General features: G+C 58.3%; 1 protein-coding gene across 1 annotated transcript; it reads right to left on the bottom strand.

Moving 5' to 3' along the window:
- Positions 1-475: 475 nt before the first annotated feature.
- LOC144945802 (uncharacterized) lies at positions 476-8,690 on the bottom strand. The gene is made up of 8 exons (XM_078874332.1): positions 8,498-8,690; positions 7,039-7,272; positions 6,473-6,640; positions 5,920-6,066; positions 4,106-4,258; positions 2,889-3,044; positions 1,312-1,467; positions 476-741 (listed from the first exon to the last, which is right to left on the bottom strand). Exons 1-8 carry the CDS (start codon positions 8,592-8,594, stop codon positions 728-730), a joined length of 1,125 nt encoding a protein of 374 aa, XP_078730458.1. The 5' UTR covers positions 8,595-8,690; the 3' UTR covers positions 476-727.
- Between the last annotated feature and the right edge of the window lie 6,819 nt (positions 8,691-15,509).

Genomic DNA, 15,509 nt, shown 5'->3' with positions numbered 1-15,509 from the left:
TACACAAAACCTCGTGCCGCAATGAGAAACTTGGTGTGCCGAAAGGAAAACCGGGGATACGTAAATACCGGGGATGTGAAAAAACGTGGTGGGTGAGGGATCGCTGTCCTCGTGAACCTGGGTGGTACAAACATTCAGAGGTAACGATAATCGTTTGCGCCGACCTGCTCCTGAAAAACTAAGAAAGGAACCCGAGCCGATCATCCCGACCGCTTGGTTCACGAACCGGGCTCCGCTTGCTCCCCAGTGGCCGTGGGCACGTGGCCACGTGGCCACGTGTCTTCTCACGCGTGGCCACGTGTCTTCTCACGCGTGGTCACGTGTGTGGTCACGTGTCTTCTCACGCGTGGTCACGTGTGTGGTCACGTGTGTTCGCGCGCTGGGCTGGTGCGTCACGTGACAGGGCGACGTTCCGCCGCAGAGCACAAGACGCAAGCACACGGACACAAAGACACTCGGCCACAGGATTCGGCGCATAGCACAGCACAGCACTTTATTGGACACTGCCATCGGGAGCTGTAGAATGAACATAGCGAGCGAGAGCTGCAGACCGCATACGGCCGGCAGAAAGGTGGGGGGGGGGGGGGGGGATGCGCGGATCGCTCCTCGTGAAGCCCCTCGCTGCTAGCGTGGAGAAGTGGGACGATGTGCCAAGCCGGCCATAGCGGACTCCTTCTCTTCCTCCTCCTCCTCGTCCTCCTCTTCTTCATCAACCTCACCGCAGCACTCAGCCAATGGACTCTGAAAATCAAACAATGTGCCAGCGTGACGGATAGTGCTACACATAAGCTGTGTCCTGGGCATGTTATGCATACAAATGATGTAAGAATTATGCTTTACATTTAAATTTGAAAATGTGCATCTTGCCCCACCCCAGATGACCCCCATGTGAACTCTGTTAAGGTCGCCCATTCCTCGGCCTGTGCACTGCCCTTGCTATCTCACAGAGCGCCTTTAACTAAGGCGCCCATGTCTCTCTCTCTCTACATGAACATACAATAAGATGAGGTAGAGACGATAACAGGTGCACCCAGAACACGCCAGTGAATCTCGCCAAGGTGTCCCCGTGTCCACGGGGCAGATCGATGGGGTGTGTGGGAGGGAGGGAGGGGGGGTCATCTTTGTCAGTCGACCCGCGGCACCTGGGTCTGCCCCGTGACCTCCTGCCAGCGGGCGTTCGACACGTCACGTGGCCTTAACGTGCACATAGCCTTGCACAGGCGTCGTGGTGACGTCACCGCCCCTTCGTGGCGAGAATGGCGGCTGCTGTTGTTGTTGTTTTGGGGGGTGGGGGGGGGGTTCCGACCTCACCTGGCATGGGATCCACACAGTCCACGCCACACATTGCGAGGCAGCACTTCTGCTTGCCGGGGCAGCCGGCGTCGCCCGTGCAGTCCTCTCTCGGTCCGGAGCAGCCGATTGTCAAGAAGGTGTCCCGCCGGATCGGGCACCGCCCGGCCTTCACCACTGCGGCGAGTACGCGGGGGGCGGGGGGGGGGCGGGGTGATGGGAGGGCTCACAGCTGAGACGGGACATGAAGCCATTGCTGGTCCCTAAGCTCGGAGCGCCAGGAGGGGTTCCATCTCGCGTTGTGCTGGGAACAAAAGTTTCGGTGGCAAGGCAAGGACCGAGCTCTGCTAAATAAGGGGGGGGGGGGGGGCAACACCCTACTTAGACGGGGGGGGGGCTATGCAAGACACGACTGCGCCCCCCACCTCATTTCTCCCTACTCACTTTTACTGACATAGCTACGGGTGTTTTAAACCCCGTATACAATTACATGTCAGGCTCTCACTTTACCGCATTTTAGTTGCACCTTGCATTGGGTTCAGAAGAAGACGGTCTCAGAGTGACAGTATTGATACAGATATTTAGAAGGTAATAATATTCACTATTAAGTAAATCGTGGGTCTTGCTTGCATGCCGGCCCATCGGTCTATGGTAGCCAGGATGCGTTAATCGGGCTTGGCCCATGGTAGACCGCAGGTAAACATTTTTTTAATGAACATTTAAAAAAATAATTCTTAAAATGTATTAAATTTGTTTATCTGTTGATTCGTGCCCTGCGTGCCCCTGGGGGAGACGGCGGGGGGGGTGTCACCTGGCTCCGCAACCACGCAGCCAACTCCACCCCCACCCCGATGCAGGGGGGCTGGGGGTGATGGAGGGGTGGGGGTTGTGATGGAGTGGGGGGTGTGGGTGGGGGATGGTGATGGAGTGGGGGGGGGTGATGGAGGGGGTGGGTGGGGGTGGTGATGGAGTGGGGGGGGGTGATGGAGGGAGTGGGTGGGGGTGGTGATGGAGTGGGGGGGAGGTGATGGAGGGGGTGGGTGGGGGTGGTGATGGAGGGGGTAGGTGCTGATGGAGTGTGGGGGGTGATGGAGGGAGTGGGTGGGGGTGGTGATGGAGTGGGGGGGGGGTGATGGAGGGGGTGGGTGGGGGTGGTGATTGAGTGGGGGGGGTGATGGAGTGGGGGGGGGGGGTGATGGAGGGGGCTGGGTGGGGGTGGTGATGGAGTGGGGGGGGGGTGATGGAGGGAGTGGGTGGGGGTGGTGATGGAGTGGGGGGGGGGGGGGTGATGGAGGGGGCTGGGTGGGGGTGGTGATGGAGTGGGGGGGGTGATGAAGGGGGTAGGTGGTGATGGAGTGGGGGGGGGGTGATGGAGGGGGTGGGTGGGGGTGGTGATGGAGGGGGTAGGTGCTGATGGAGTGTGGGGGGTGATGGAGGGAGTGGGTGGGGGTGGTGATGGAGTGGGGGGGAGGTGATGGAGGGGGTGGGTGGGGGGGGTGATGGAGTGGGGGGGGGGTGATGGAGGGGGCTGGGTGGGGGTGGTGATGGAGTTGGGGGGGGGGTGATGGAGGGGGTGGGTGGGACAGTCCCAATCTCACCTGGCTCCGGCTCCACGCAGCCCACCCCACACGTGACGCTGCAGCACATCTGGTTGCCGGGGCAGGAGGCGTCGCCGCTGCAGCCGTTTTCGTAGCGGAAGCAGTTGATGCCCGAGTAGTCGTGGACGGGGCACATCCCGATCTTCACCACTTTAGCTGCAGCAGCAGCAGCAGCACACGGGGGCCAGAGAGGGGGAGACGAGAAGCTTCGGGGCCACGCGTTTGTGGAGATCGCTCACGCAGCCAGCGTGGCAGCAAGGAGCGCTTGCCTGGACACATTTGGGAAATGGCCTCGAAGGATTGGCTCTACAGTACTATATTTATTATTTAAGGAAGCGTTATCGATGAATGTGTTGCAGTTTCGTTCTCTTTGCTTGTTCACCCAACGCAGCAGCAGCATCACCAAGTACTGTGCATGACTTAATGATTGACTCTTCATTAACTGAATCTCCAACCAACAACTTTAAATTGGAAAACCTCAAGTCCCATCCCAGGCCAACGTTAAAATGGCACTCACGGTCCTACCTACCTCTCCCCTCTCATCTCACTCCACTCTCCTCCACGCACTCTCCTATCTCCCCCCTCTCATCTCACTCCACTCCCCTCCACGCACTCTCCCACCTCTTCCCTCTCATCTCACTCTACTCCCTTCTACGCACTCTCCTACCTCTCCCCTCTCATCTCACTCTACTCCCCTCCACGTACTCTCCTACCTCTCCCCTCTCATCTCACTCTACTCCCCTCCACGCACTCTCCTACCTCTCCCCTCTCATCTCACTCTACTCCCCTCCACGTACTCTCCTACCTCTCCCCTCTCATCTCACTCTACTCCCCTCCACGTACTCTCCTACCTCTCCCCTCTCATCTCACTCTACTCCCCTCCACGTACTCTCCTACCTCTCCCCTCTCATCTCACTCTACTCCCTTCCACGCACTCTCCTACCTCTCCCCTCTCATCTCACTCCACTCCCCTCCACGCACTCTCCTACCTCTCCCCTCTCATCTCACTCCACTCCCCTCCACGCACTCTCCCACCTCTCCCCTCTTTATCTCACTCTACTCCCCTCCACACACGCAGCGTCACCCAGCTGCAGCTGCAGCGTCACACAGCAGCAGCTGCTCTCACACAACAAGGCGACTGGTGAGCGTGCTCGGCGTGATGAGGCGGTGAGCGACTGGTGAGCGTGCCTGGCACAGCACTCTCTCTACACACTCACCAATACCCGAGGCCGGTCTCAAGCACAGCCGGCCACAGCCGTTGCTGCAGCATTTCTGGTCGTCGGGGCAGCTGTCGTCGTTGAGGCAGCGAATGTCGCACGTCGGCTTGAAGCCAACGGGCATCGCTGGGCAGGAGCCGGGCTTCACGATCGCTGCAGCGGGGGAAAGGAAATCGGGCCACGTGCATCATCAACCCGTTACGTTCGACAAACACAACGCGACGTTGGGCTTACGGAGCGTCTCAACAGACTTTTTATTTGACCAGGTAAGGCCCACTGAGCTATACAGTTATTTTACAGAAGCGACCTGGTCACAAATGATAGCTCAACGAAGTGGCTTATCAAGTGCAAAATTATAGCTGCCAAATACTATCAAGGCATGTTGATTCTAAATGAGGGAAAAACCGGAGGACCCGGAGAAAAATCCAGGCGTCAGTGTCAGGATCAAACCCACGACCTCCTGTGAACCAAGTGAGGTAGTCAACATCTCGCCACCGTAGCACCCCATGCAACCCGCAACTCACTTCGGCACAGCCCCATGCCCCAGTGTCCCCATACCTTGCGTGTGCGTGCAATGTTCCTGTGCAACTCTTGTGCCCTTGCCCAGGGCGGTGCGGGGCAAATCACGCCGTGTGGACCTCCCGATGCCTTCAAGCGAAACCTGAAGTATTACATCTGACGCCGTGACGTCCAAGCGCGGGGGCCCCCCAAAGCGCGGGGCCCGGGGCGGTCACCCCGATTTGCCGTAACTCCTAGGGACCAGCTCTGCGTTGACCCCCGTACCCCGTGTCCTTGTGCCTCCCTGTCCCCGTGTCTCCGTGTCCCCTGTGCTCAAGTCCCGGCGTTCCTGCACTTCGTGTTCCCATGTCCCCGTGTCCTCCGTGACACCCACGACCCCAGGCCCCCCCCCCGTGTTTCTAAATCCCGCATTGCAGCCTCGTGCGCCCTTTGTCGGGATGCTCGGCGTTCGGCGGGAACTTCCCCAAGGCTCAGCGAGGCACACGAAGGCAAGCCGGGCAGTAGCGGGGCTCGCGCAGAATCACAACGGCGACGGCAAAACATTCATCCCGCCGGCTACTCGATAAGGGATGGCACGCGGCACGGCGATTACCATCAGCCTCATCCACGCTCGCAAGCCGGTCCCGAGTCGCGCCGCACAGGGGCAGCTGCCGCTCGGGAGGTGCCCTTCGGATTGCTTGGGAGACGAGGACGTCACCCAAGCGGCTTTGTAAGTTTGCTGGCGCACTGAAGCAACCACCGTACATAAAGGCAAAACAATACTAATAACGATAACGATGATCATATTGGCATAATAATCATAGTAAGGCAACTTGTACCGAGCGCGCCAGTTCACACGGACGTGATGACGGCGACTCCAGGAGCGGAGTCAAGATGAGCGTTGTTCCAAAACCGGGCGAGGGAGGGGCGGGGCCTGTGGGGGAGGGGCGGGGCCTCTAAAATAGGGGCGGAGTCTCTGAATGAGGGGCGGGGTCTTTGAATGAGGGGCGGGGTCTCTGATTGAGGGGCGGGGTCTCTGAAGGAGGGGTGGGCCACTCGGTGTCTCTGAGAAGTCGGCGCGGACTGAGCGCTGCCGCTTGCTGCTGTGAATGTTCAGCAGCAGCAGCGTTCCAGACGGCAGAGGGGGCTGCCACGGAGACACGAGGAGGAGGAGGAATATGAATCGAGCTGCTGCTGTTGCTGTTGCTGAGAGGGCTATGCATGACGGCGACGACGACGATGGTGATGGTGGTGATGGTGGTGGTGGCGAGGATGCCGTGACCTCCACTTGGCTGTTACGACGCAGGGTGGCGTACCGGGCTTGCTGCAGGCCGTCACGCAGCCCGTGTTGCAGCACTTCTGATCCCCGGGGCACTGCCAGTCCGCGCTGCACAGCGGTGGGCGGTACGCGCAGCGGATGAGCCTCGTGTCCACGAATGGGCACTCGCCGGGCTTGGGCTTCACTGAAAAAGAGAATATCACGGGAGTGACAGAAGACGATCCCCGTGTAGCCGTCACAGACTGTTGGGGCAAGTGCTGTTAGCGAGTGGCACCAGTGAGAGGGGGGGGGGCAGCACGACGCCCGGCCGCCTTTGTCTCCTTCGTGGCGATGATTACACACCGCACCAGGTACTCGGTTGCGGCAGAGTCGATCTAGGGGAGGAGGCCCAAACAATCGTCACTGGTGTTGGCCGTGAGCGGGACTCGAAATCGGGTCTGTGATGCGCCGTGCAGCTGTCCGCCGCTTGACAACGCACTTCCACCAACGAGTCCCGTAACCTCCGTGTCTCTCTGTGTCTCCCCGTGTCCCCATGCCCCGTGTCCCCATGCCCCGTGTCCCCAATCAGAGTCCCTCCGCGTCCCTCCCACCTGGCTTCACGTCTTCACAGCGATTCCCACACGAGTGCGGGCAGCACTTCTGGACGCCGGGGCATTCGCCATCACCGCGGCAGAGGTCGTTCCTCCATTTGCAGCGTGGGATGGGGAAGGGGTCTGGGTCCTGACAACACCCGGGCCTCACCTCTGGCCTCACTTTGCCTGCACGCAGGCAAGGGCGGGGGGCGGGGGGCGCAAGGGTCACAGGGGGTGGGGAGGGATCACGTCGGGGAGGTGGGCACAGAGGTCACGGAGGGGGAGCACAGAGGTCACGTCGGGGGGCCTTCCGTCTGGGGAGGGGGAGTTCCATCATTCCAGCTCCCCGGCTGGAACCGCGCTCGGCTGGCACGGGGTTCGCCTGCGTCACCTCCAGCGTCAACCGCACGCCGCGGCGCTGGGCACGGGACGCGACCCTTGACCCCGCGAGCGAGGGTCGCCCTCCACGGGCTGGGAGCTCGCTCCCCGCCACGCATCCCTGCGGTCTCCCCCACCCCCCACCGCCTACACCGACGAGGGCGACTTCTGTACATCCGCAGGGTGCCGTTACGAACTCTACCGACCTCGGAGCGTCCCGTCGCTCAGGCTCGCCTCTCCCAGCTCCACTTGGGTCGGCTTGAGAACCGGCAACTTCACGCCGCTCGGCCCGAGGACCTGCGGCTCCACGCAGCCGTGGCCACAGCCATTGCTGCAGCACTTCTGCTCGCCGGGGCAGCTCTCGTCGCCCGCGCACGCCTCGTCGCACGTCCCCATGGCGCCAGGAGGCGGCGTAGGGCAGGAGCCGAGCTTCACGGCCACTATTTGGGGAAACAAAAAATGGAAGCACGGGCACCGTCACCCTGGTCAGGGCACTGTCACCCTGGTCAGGACACACGAGCAGGCACGCGACTAGCAGGCAGAGACGCAGCGAGGGTGGCCCTAGCCGGACAGAGGGCGCTGAGCACCGCAGCGTTGTGCGGTGCGAGGGCTGCGCCCGAGGCGGGCCCGGGGCTGCCTTGGCGGAGTGACGCTAGGCCGACAAAGACAAAGATCCCCCATGTAGCCTTCACAGACCATTGGGACAAGTGCTGCTGGACAGGCGCCCTCCCTTCTCGATGCTCGTGACACGTCGATTCCTCCCATTGGACACGTGCACCGGCTTGACTGATTCAGGCTGGCCTGCCTACAATTCACCCGGGGTGTAACCGGGCTGGATTGTGCGAGGAGCCCGCGGATTCTGGAAAGAATTGGACACAGTCCCATCGGTGATGTTCTCCGGCAGGCAAGGCTGCGTTGGCTGGGTCATGTAGCCCGCATGCCCAGCCACCGCATGCCCAAGCAGCTTCTGCTTGGCCGCATAGAGGGAGGGCGTGGAGTTGAGCGGACTTGCTTAAGACCGGCACCAGCAGTCGTGACACACACACGTGGAGTGATTGTCCGACACTGAGACAGAGACATAAAGGGGGAGGGGGGGGCAACACTCCACGCTCTGACTGCTCCGGGTACGGGGACCAAGGGGACTGGCCAGGTCATTCAAGAGAAAAAAGAGCTCGATGGTTGGGTGAGCGTCAGGTGGGAGCGGTTCGGCCAGGTGAGAGAAGACTGCAGGAGAGAGCGAGGTGTGGGCCGTGCCGTACAATAAAGACCTGACCTTGGTGACAAAGAAAGTGGCTAGCCATCTTCCACACCGACATTGTAGCTTCGGTCAACAGATGCTGCTGCAACTGGGTTGGACCTCAGTGCTGCAGCTGCTTGGAGAGCCCTGAGGGCTCCCGCGCTCGTTCCGCCGATGCATCTGTCTCGACAGTGATTCCTCAATTTCATTCCAGTTTCATGTCTGTCGTGAGAGCCCTCGGATTCCACCCGCTCGTGAGAGGCGCTGCACGAAGGTGACGGGCGAGTGTTGCCAACGCGATGCATCCACCTCTGTTCTAACGCGACACCCTCTCTCTCTCTCTCTCCCCAACGTCAACACGATTATCACGGCTGGCTACGTACCGAGCGAAGTTAGACTTACAACAGAACAGCAGCAGTGGCACTCACCTGCTGACGTTGAGTGCAGCAGCAGCAGCATCGCGATCATCGTCATCATCGTCATCGGCAGAGCAAGTCGGGACGAAGCAGAGACCCGAGCCATCATCGTCGCCGTCGTCGTGGTGGCGTCTGAGGCTGCTGCTGGTTCCTGCAGATTTATAAAGCTGCTCCATCCCCTCCTCCATCCCTCCCCCCGCCCACCTCTTCCCCCTCCTCCACCTCCTCCATCCCCCCCCTCTCCCACCTCCCCTCCCTCCACCCGGCCACTCACCCGCTCACCGCAAGAGTGGAGCACAGGACAAAGATCCCCCATATAGCCTTAACAGGCTTTTGGGACAAGTGTTCCGAACGAGTAGCACTGGTGAAAGCCAGAACGGCACACGATGTCATGTTTACACACCGCACGAGGTACGCATTTGAAGCTGAGTCGACCTAGGGGGAGGCCTAGGACAGGTTCAGATAATCGTCACCGGTGTTGGTGGACGCGAGCGGGAATCGAACCCGGGTGGCCTGGTTGGTAGTGGCAGTCACACACAAGACAAGACAAAGATCCCCCATATAGCCATAACAGACTGTTGGGGCAAGTGCTGTTAGCGAGCACCTATGAAGGCCAGAACTGCACACCAGGGGGGTGGGTGGCCACCACCAAGCCCGGCCGCCTTTGTCTCCCTTGTGGCGATGTTTACATACCGCACCATGTACTCATTTGAGGCTGAGTCTACCTAGGGGAGGAGGCCCAGGACCGGTTCAGATAATTGAAACGAACCCGGGTGTCCGGGTTCGTGGCGCAGTAGTCGCAGGGCCGCACGCCAACACCGCTCACCGCCCGCTTGGCCGCCGGTGAGAGTCGCGCGCGCCACGCGGGGCGTGTGGCGGCGCGTCCCGCGGCAGGGCGGGGGTCGCCGTTGCTGTGGCGGGGGGGGGGCTCCCGGGGGGGGGGGGGGCGCGGCTTCCGGGGGGGGACGGTTGGGAGGGCGGCTCCCGGGGGGGGGGGGGGGCTGGAGAGAGCGGCTCTTTTTACACTCCGCAACAGGTACTACGTTTTGAGGCTGAGTCAACCTCGGGGAGGCCCAGGACCGGTTCAAAAAATCGTCATTGTTGTTGGTGGCCACAGTCGCACACTGCACAGCTGAGCCGAGCTCGTGGCTCGGAAGAGCGGCGCGCGACACTCCACGTGAGAGCTGGGAGAGAGACGGCGAGAGGGAGGGGGGAGCTCGGGGGGGAGCAGGGGGGAAGAGGGGGAGCTGCGGGGGGGGGGGGAGTTGGGTGGGGAATTTGCATAACCCCCACCATCATGCACGCGATGATGCTGTCACCGCGGTTTCGTTTCACATTGCGAAGTGAGTTCACGATGACTATATAACCACATGTTTAGATATAATATAGACACAACTATATATATAGTTCAGTAATTTCCATGATTGCGGTAGAGGTGCAGCCCTGCAATTACTCGCCTCACCACACTGCTGACGGAAGAGGCTTCCACTATAGTTAGCTACGTACGGTGCGAAAGAAGTTCAAACCCACACAAAGTGAGCTCTGGAGATATCCTCCAGTGTACTACTATTCCTCCTACCACTGCCCGGACATTTTTATGAGAGGGAAGAGGATTACTCGCACTTTACCCCACCACACGTGACCTGCCCATCGCTTGTGAGATGAGAAGAACGGCAGGACAGGAAGAGTGACAGAATCATCATCTATCCATCATCAGCAACCCCACAATCCTCCAACACGGATCTAACCTGCCTAGGAAGATCTTGGTCCTCCTTCAATCGGATCCGGACACTCCATGGAAGATGTGGGGACACTTTCTCCAGAAATGGAAAATTAATGAGTCCAGTTTGTGACTGTGTTGGTGCGACATCGAAGACCGTGCCACACATCGTGAACGACTGCCCCCAATTCTTCAACGGCGATCTGACAGAAATGCACGCGGCTGCTCTTGAGGCAGTCGAATGTGGAAATCAAATCTCGACATCAATTTGTAATCTGATGCAATCCCCAAAAATGCCATACGAAAGAGAAGACCATTTCATGAGCCACATTCGACCTACTGCTGGATGAAGGCCTCCCCACTTCGCTGCCATCTCTCACGGCCTTGCAAGGATGATTAAACTAAACTTATTTTATTTGAGCAAGTAAGGCCCACTGAGCTATCTCTTTGTCAAAAGCGACCTGGCCACAACTAAGAGCTCAACGAAGTCTCTGATCACCACGTGGGCATTCATAGCAGCAGCCAGACACTCCTAGACGCGTCTCTACAAATGTGGAGCAACAACTGGAGGAGCCGGATACAAATCCACGTGACCGCGGGGAGAGAGACGCACAACCTCCAAATATACAGCAGCAGCAGCAGGCGCCAGGGTCGGGATCGAACCCACGACCTGATGATGATGATGCCACAATCCTGCAGCTTGCTCCTCTGATACCTCAGCTGATCGTCTCAACGACGGTCATCCTCTCGGGAATTTTCCCCACTTTGGCTGCCACTCTGTCACCAGTCTTGCCCATCTGCCGTCAAAACCAAATGCCAACGCAGTTTGGCCTCACGCAGCACCCACAAGATGCTGTCCAGTAGCGGAAGCGACGTTGTCGATGTTCCCGTCTCGCGGTGCGTCCTGCTCAGCCCGCTCGCTCTGCTTCACACTCGCCACGATGTCTCTCACGTGCGTCATCTACTTTAATTCATGTCACAGTAGTTTTTAAAACTGTATTCATGCGGGAAAGCTACACTGAGTCGTACGACTATTTTATCAGGAGGGTCCTGCCGCAACATTGGGTGTTTATTTATGCATTTATTTGAAGACGTTTTCAGACAATTATTGAGAGGTTATGCACGTGGGGCGGGTATCTGCAGCACCCAGAGAAAAGCCACGCGTGCAAGGGGGCAACACTCGATCCCGGTACAGATGGAAACAGGTGTCGATTCATTCGTCCACTTTTGCTGTACCGCCTCTTCCTGGAGAGCCAGAGTCTCAAGACATGTCCCGGTGATCCACCAACCCTCGCTGCTGCTGCTGCTGCCTCCACAGTGGCGGATGTTCAGTCTCCGTGTAATCCCGACAGTCAATATGACCATTCCACCCCACGCTTGCGATTCACGGCATAGCCGGCACCGATTTCCAACCTTCTGTCAGCACAACGGCACGCTGCTTTTTGTAATCAAATTCAACGTTGCAAAATCACCCACACCCTGCATGCCGTTGCTCGATGCCGGCCCGCCTTCAATAATTGCCCGGGGTATACATAGACCGATGCGTCTTCCAGGCGAGACCCGCTTGTTGTCGGGTACATGAGGCTGAATGCGATCGTGGTTTTGACTGGAGACACGATAGGTACCACAAGAGACTCTGGCTCACACACCTGTATAGCATGTGTAGTGGGTTCGCTGAGAGACACACACTAAGTCAGGAGGCAACACACGTTTATTGTATGCACCACAACGGGATAGCGACGTACACTGGGCCAGGACAGTCAGCACACTGCCTGGCCCACTCTGCCGAGCACGAAGACCGAAGACCCAGGGGAAGACGCAGCACGGAAGACTCCACTCCAGCAGACAGCCCCGACTCAGCCTCGGGACCTCCCTTTTAATGCCCCCAGCGTGGCCTGGCTCCGCCCTCGGCCACGTCCCCTTCTGGAACCTACCAGAAGGTTCTGGGCCCTACACCACGTGTCCCTTCTGTCACCTTTGGCCAGAGGTCGCAATCGGGTACCCGATACCCGTACCCTACCCGATACCTGGCTACCCGTACCCGGCCGGGTACGGGTATCCGTTTGCGACCCTGGTGCGGCCGGGTACGGATAAGGAATCAAAACCCGTTTGCGACCTCTGCTTTTGGCCCACATCCTTACCCTGGCCTGTCACGTGCCCTTGCCAGCCAACCGGGCTGCTACGTCCTCAGATGCCCCCTCTCTGCCAGCCACCAGCACTACGCCCCCTAGGGACCCGCTCCGTGACAGTGCGTGCCCCGCTGGCAGAGAGGGCTACTACACTCCCAGTGCCCCTCTCTATCAGTAACTGGCGCTAGGCGCCGTAGTGACCCGTTCTATGTCACTACACATGTAACAGACTGTTGTGGCAAGTGGTGGTAGGGAGCACCTATGATGGCCTGGTGTGACCAGCACCACCTTTTGTCTCCCCAGTGCTGATGGTTACACACCAGACCAGGTATTCATTTCAGGCTGAGTCGACCTAAAACAGGTCCAGGACCGATTTAGATACCCAGCAGCGACATTAGCCGTGAGCAGAAATCGAACTTTTGTGGCCGGGTTCGTCATCGGGTGCGCTAACCATGTGCGCCACCGCTCCCCACACACGCACCCGCAATGTGGAACACGGGAAGAACATGCAAACTCCACACACGAGGTCGCCCGTCGTGGGAATCTCACCCACAACTTAGTTTTCTTAAAAGGCATCAGTGAAGCATCAGTGAAGCCACTTCGCGGCCACCCTGCCACCCAAAAACAACCATCACGAGATTGAGTCACGACACTGTCACTCGCTCGCCTTTCAATTTGAAATGAACAAATGTAATCCCCGGCGCCGTCACTTGAAGCAGGGCGGAGCGGCACAATTAATGATTGGCGACGGCTTTGGGACGAGGCCGCAGGGCCGCGCCTCGTGAGGCAATCGGTGGACGCGAGGCGGCCGGGCGACTCTGCCGGACGCGCCGGGACACGCCGGGTCCCCCAGCCAGGGGGAGCCGACACATGACTCCACGGCGGGCCGCGTCTGCGCCACGTGGTCACCGCGAGTCCAGTGGCTCTTCTTCGCCTCTACTGCCGCCTCGCACCTCTCTGGTTCTCAATCGTAGACAACACAAAAGTATGTTAATAAACACACGGGGTTTGATGAAACAAAGTTGTTGTACTTACGTGTTCGTGCTTAATTTGTGTTTAGATGATTCACCTTCTAAACAAAAGTCTGGCAGGCAACAGAACCACTGCCTTGGTCAATGTCCTTGCGCCGTACGAATGGCAGTGCCTATCACCACGTGACAAGGAAAGTGACAAAGCGTTGTCGGTCGACGCAGGAGTTTCGTAATCGTCACGAGTTGCTTCACGGAACGCGTCCGACCCTCCTCGTGTCAAGTAAAGAGTTGAGTCTCGCGATGGACAGATCACACTGCACCGCATTCACGACAGATCAACACTGCACCGCATTCACGACAGATCACACTTCACCGCATTCACGACAGATCACACTGCACCGCATTCACGACGATAGGGCAACTCTCTGCGAGTGCCCAGGCGTGAAGCTCCACCCAGCGCAGCCAACTCGCCCGCTCTGCAGCCCGAGGGCGACGCTTCCCCTGCACGTCGAGTCGCAGGAGGAGGAGCGATGGCCACGGGCAGTGGCCTGCAGCCGTGCCGAGAGACGCTCACATCCGCCCGCTCGGCCCCACGGGGGCCCAATTATTGGGGCTTCGGTGTCGCGCAGTGACTCCCGATTCACTGCAGGCTGACTTACCAGCTCCCGGGTCTAATTGGCACCACGCCTCGTAATCAGGAGAGAATTATTGATCCAGCCCAATTAGGATTCAGCCCCATCGCATATCAATAGGAACGTATATGGAGACGACGTGGAGCTATCGTCATTATCCTGGGTCACCATTGTGCGACATCACTACCCAGGGAAGCTGTCTCACTGTGCGCGAGGCGCGCGTGCCTGGGGGAGCTAAACACAGCACGTGGCAGGGTCGGCGAGCTGCATGATAAACGGCGCGTAGAATCGCGTCCCTTATGGGCGAGACGAAGGGAAGAGCAGCTCAGGAGGAGGAGGAGGAGAGATTCCCGAGTGGCGGCGTGATCGACTGGGCTCACGATCGGCGCACACAGACAGCGCCGGGCTCGGAGCGTCGCCTGCCTTGCCGCCCAGAATGAGAATATTAACAGAAGAACTCGATTTACGAACGAGTTCGGTTCTAGAAGTCCAACTTTACTCCTGTCGATACCAAACTTGTTGTACGGAATATACACTAAACACGGGGAATGGCTTTAAAAGTTGTATAATCTCCTGTACATGTAGATGCCACTGGTTCTTCATGCTCTGCAGATATAGATGTCACCACCGCCATCTAATGCGCGGTGGTTAAACTTACGACTCTCGGTCCGAACAGGCAACTGGACATACGGACAGGTTTGTTCGTATCTTTGAAAGGTCGTAAGTCGAATTTTCGTAAGTAGGGGAGTCCCTGTACTGGAGAAATCTGACGAGCTATAAAGCTCACGGGAGCCACTGAAGGGGAATAAGATGCAGTGAGTGGAGAAGCGCCAGATCTATTCAAGGTCCAATTGAGTGACTGAAAAAAATCACGTAGCAGGCTTTGACGAGAGTTGCCGATGCTGTTGGCGCCCCGCTGTTGTGCAAATGTATGTTGAACTTCTTTAGCACCGCACATAGCCGACTTAAATAAAGGCGTCCTGGTTGTAGTTACACCTTGGCTGTTGTGTCTCTGAGAGAGAGTGGGTGGGCCACGACATAGCAATGGTGACACATCACCTGCAATCTACTTCGGTGGGATCACACAGAGCAGCAGCAACAACGCCCCCTACTGCGCAAACTTGGCAGAACCCTTCTGAAAAAAAGTGTCTGAAGACTCATCAGAGCTCTCCTGGACCAACGAGTGCAAATAACCAAGTCGAAACATGCATCCTAAGTGAACGCAAGCTTGCTCCATGTTTGATAACAAGAGGCCCACCACCACTTGCCTTGGCAGCCGAGTCCCAATGTCGCGTGACCTCGGCTCGGCTCGACACTCGCACCGCTCCTGTCGTACGATGCCTTGTACTGCAAGTATGACGATTCGTGGTTGCAAATTCGTGGCTGGAAAGGGATCACTATACTTATTTTGTGTTCAGCTTAGGTTTTACTTTTTGATACAGTCCGTTTTGTGCTAACCAATGTAGCATCTTTTGTGTTCTACCTTCGCTGGGCAGTACACCAAGGGGTTCTACAAATATTGATTCCCTTCTAGGGGTACTGCGCAAATATTTGGAATATTCCGTGTTCGGT

This window comes from Lampetra fluviatilis, chromosome 39 (assembly GCF_964198595.1).
Source record: "Lampetra fluviatilis chromosome 39, kcLamFluv1.1, whole genome shotgun sequence".
Lineage (NCBI taxonomy): Eukaryota > Metazoa > Chordata > Hyperoartia > Petromyzontiformes > Petromyzontidae > Lampetra > Lampetra fluviatilis.
Note: the sequence above shows the minus strand (reverse complement) of the source record. Positions and strands in the feature narration are given on the sequence as shown.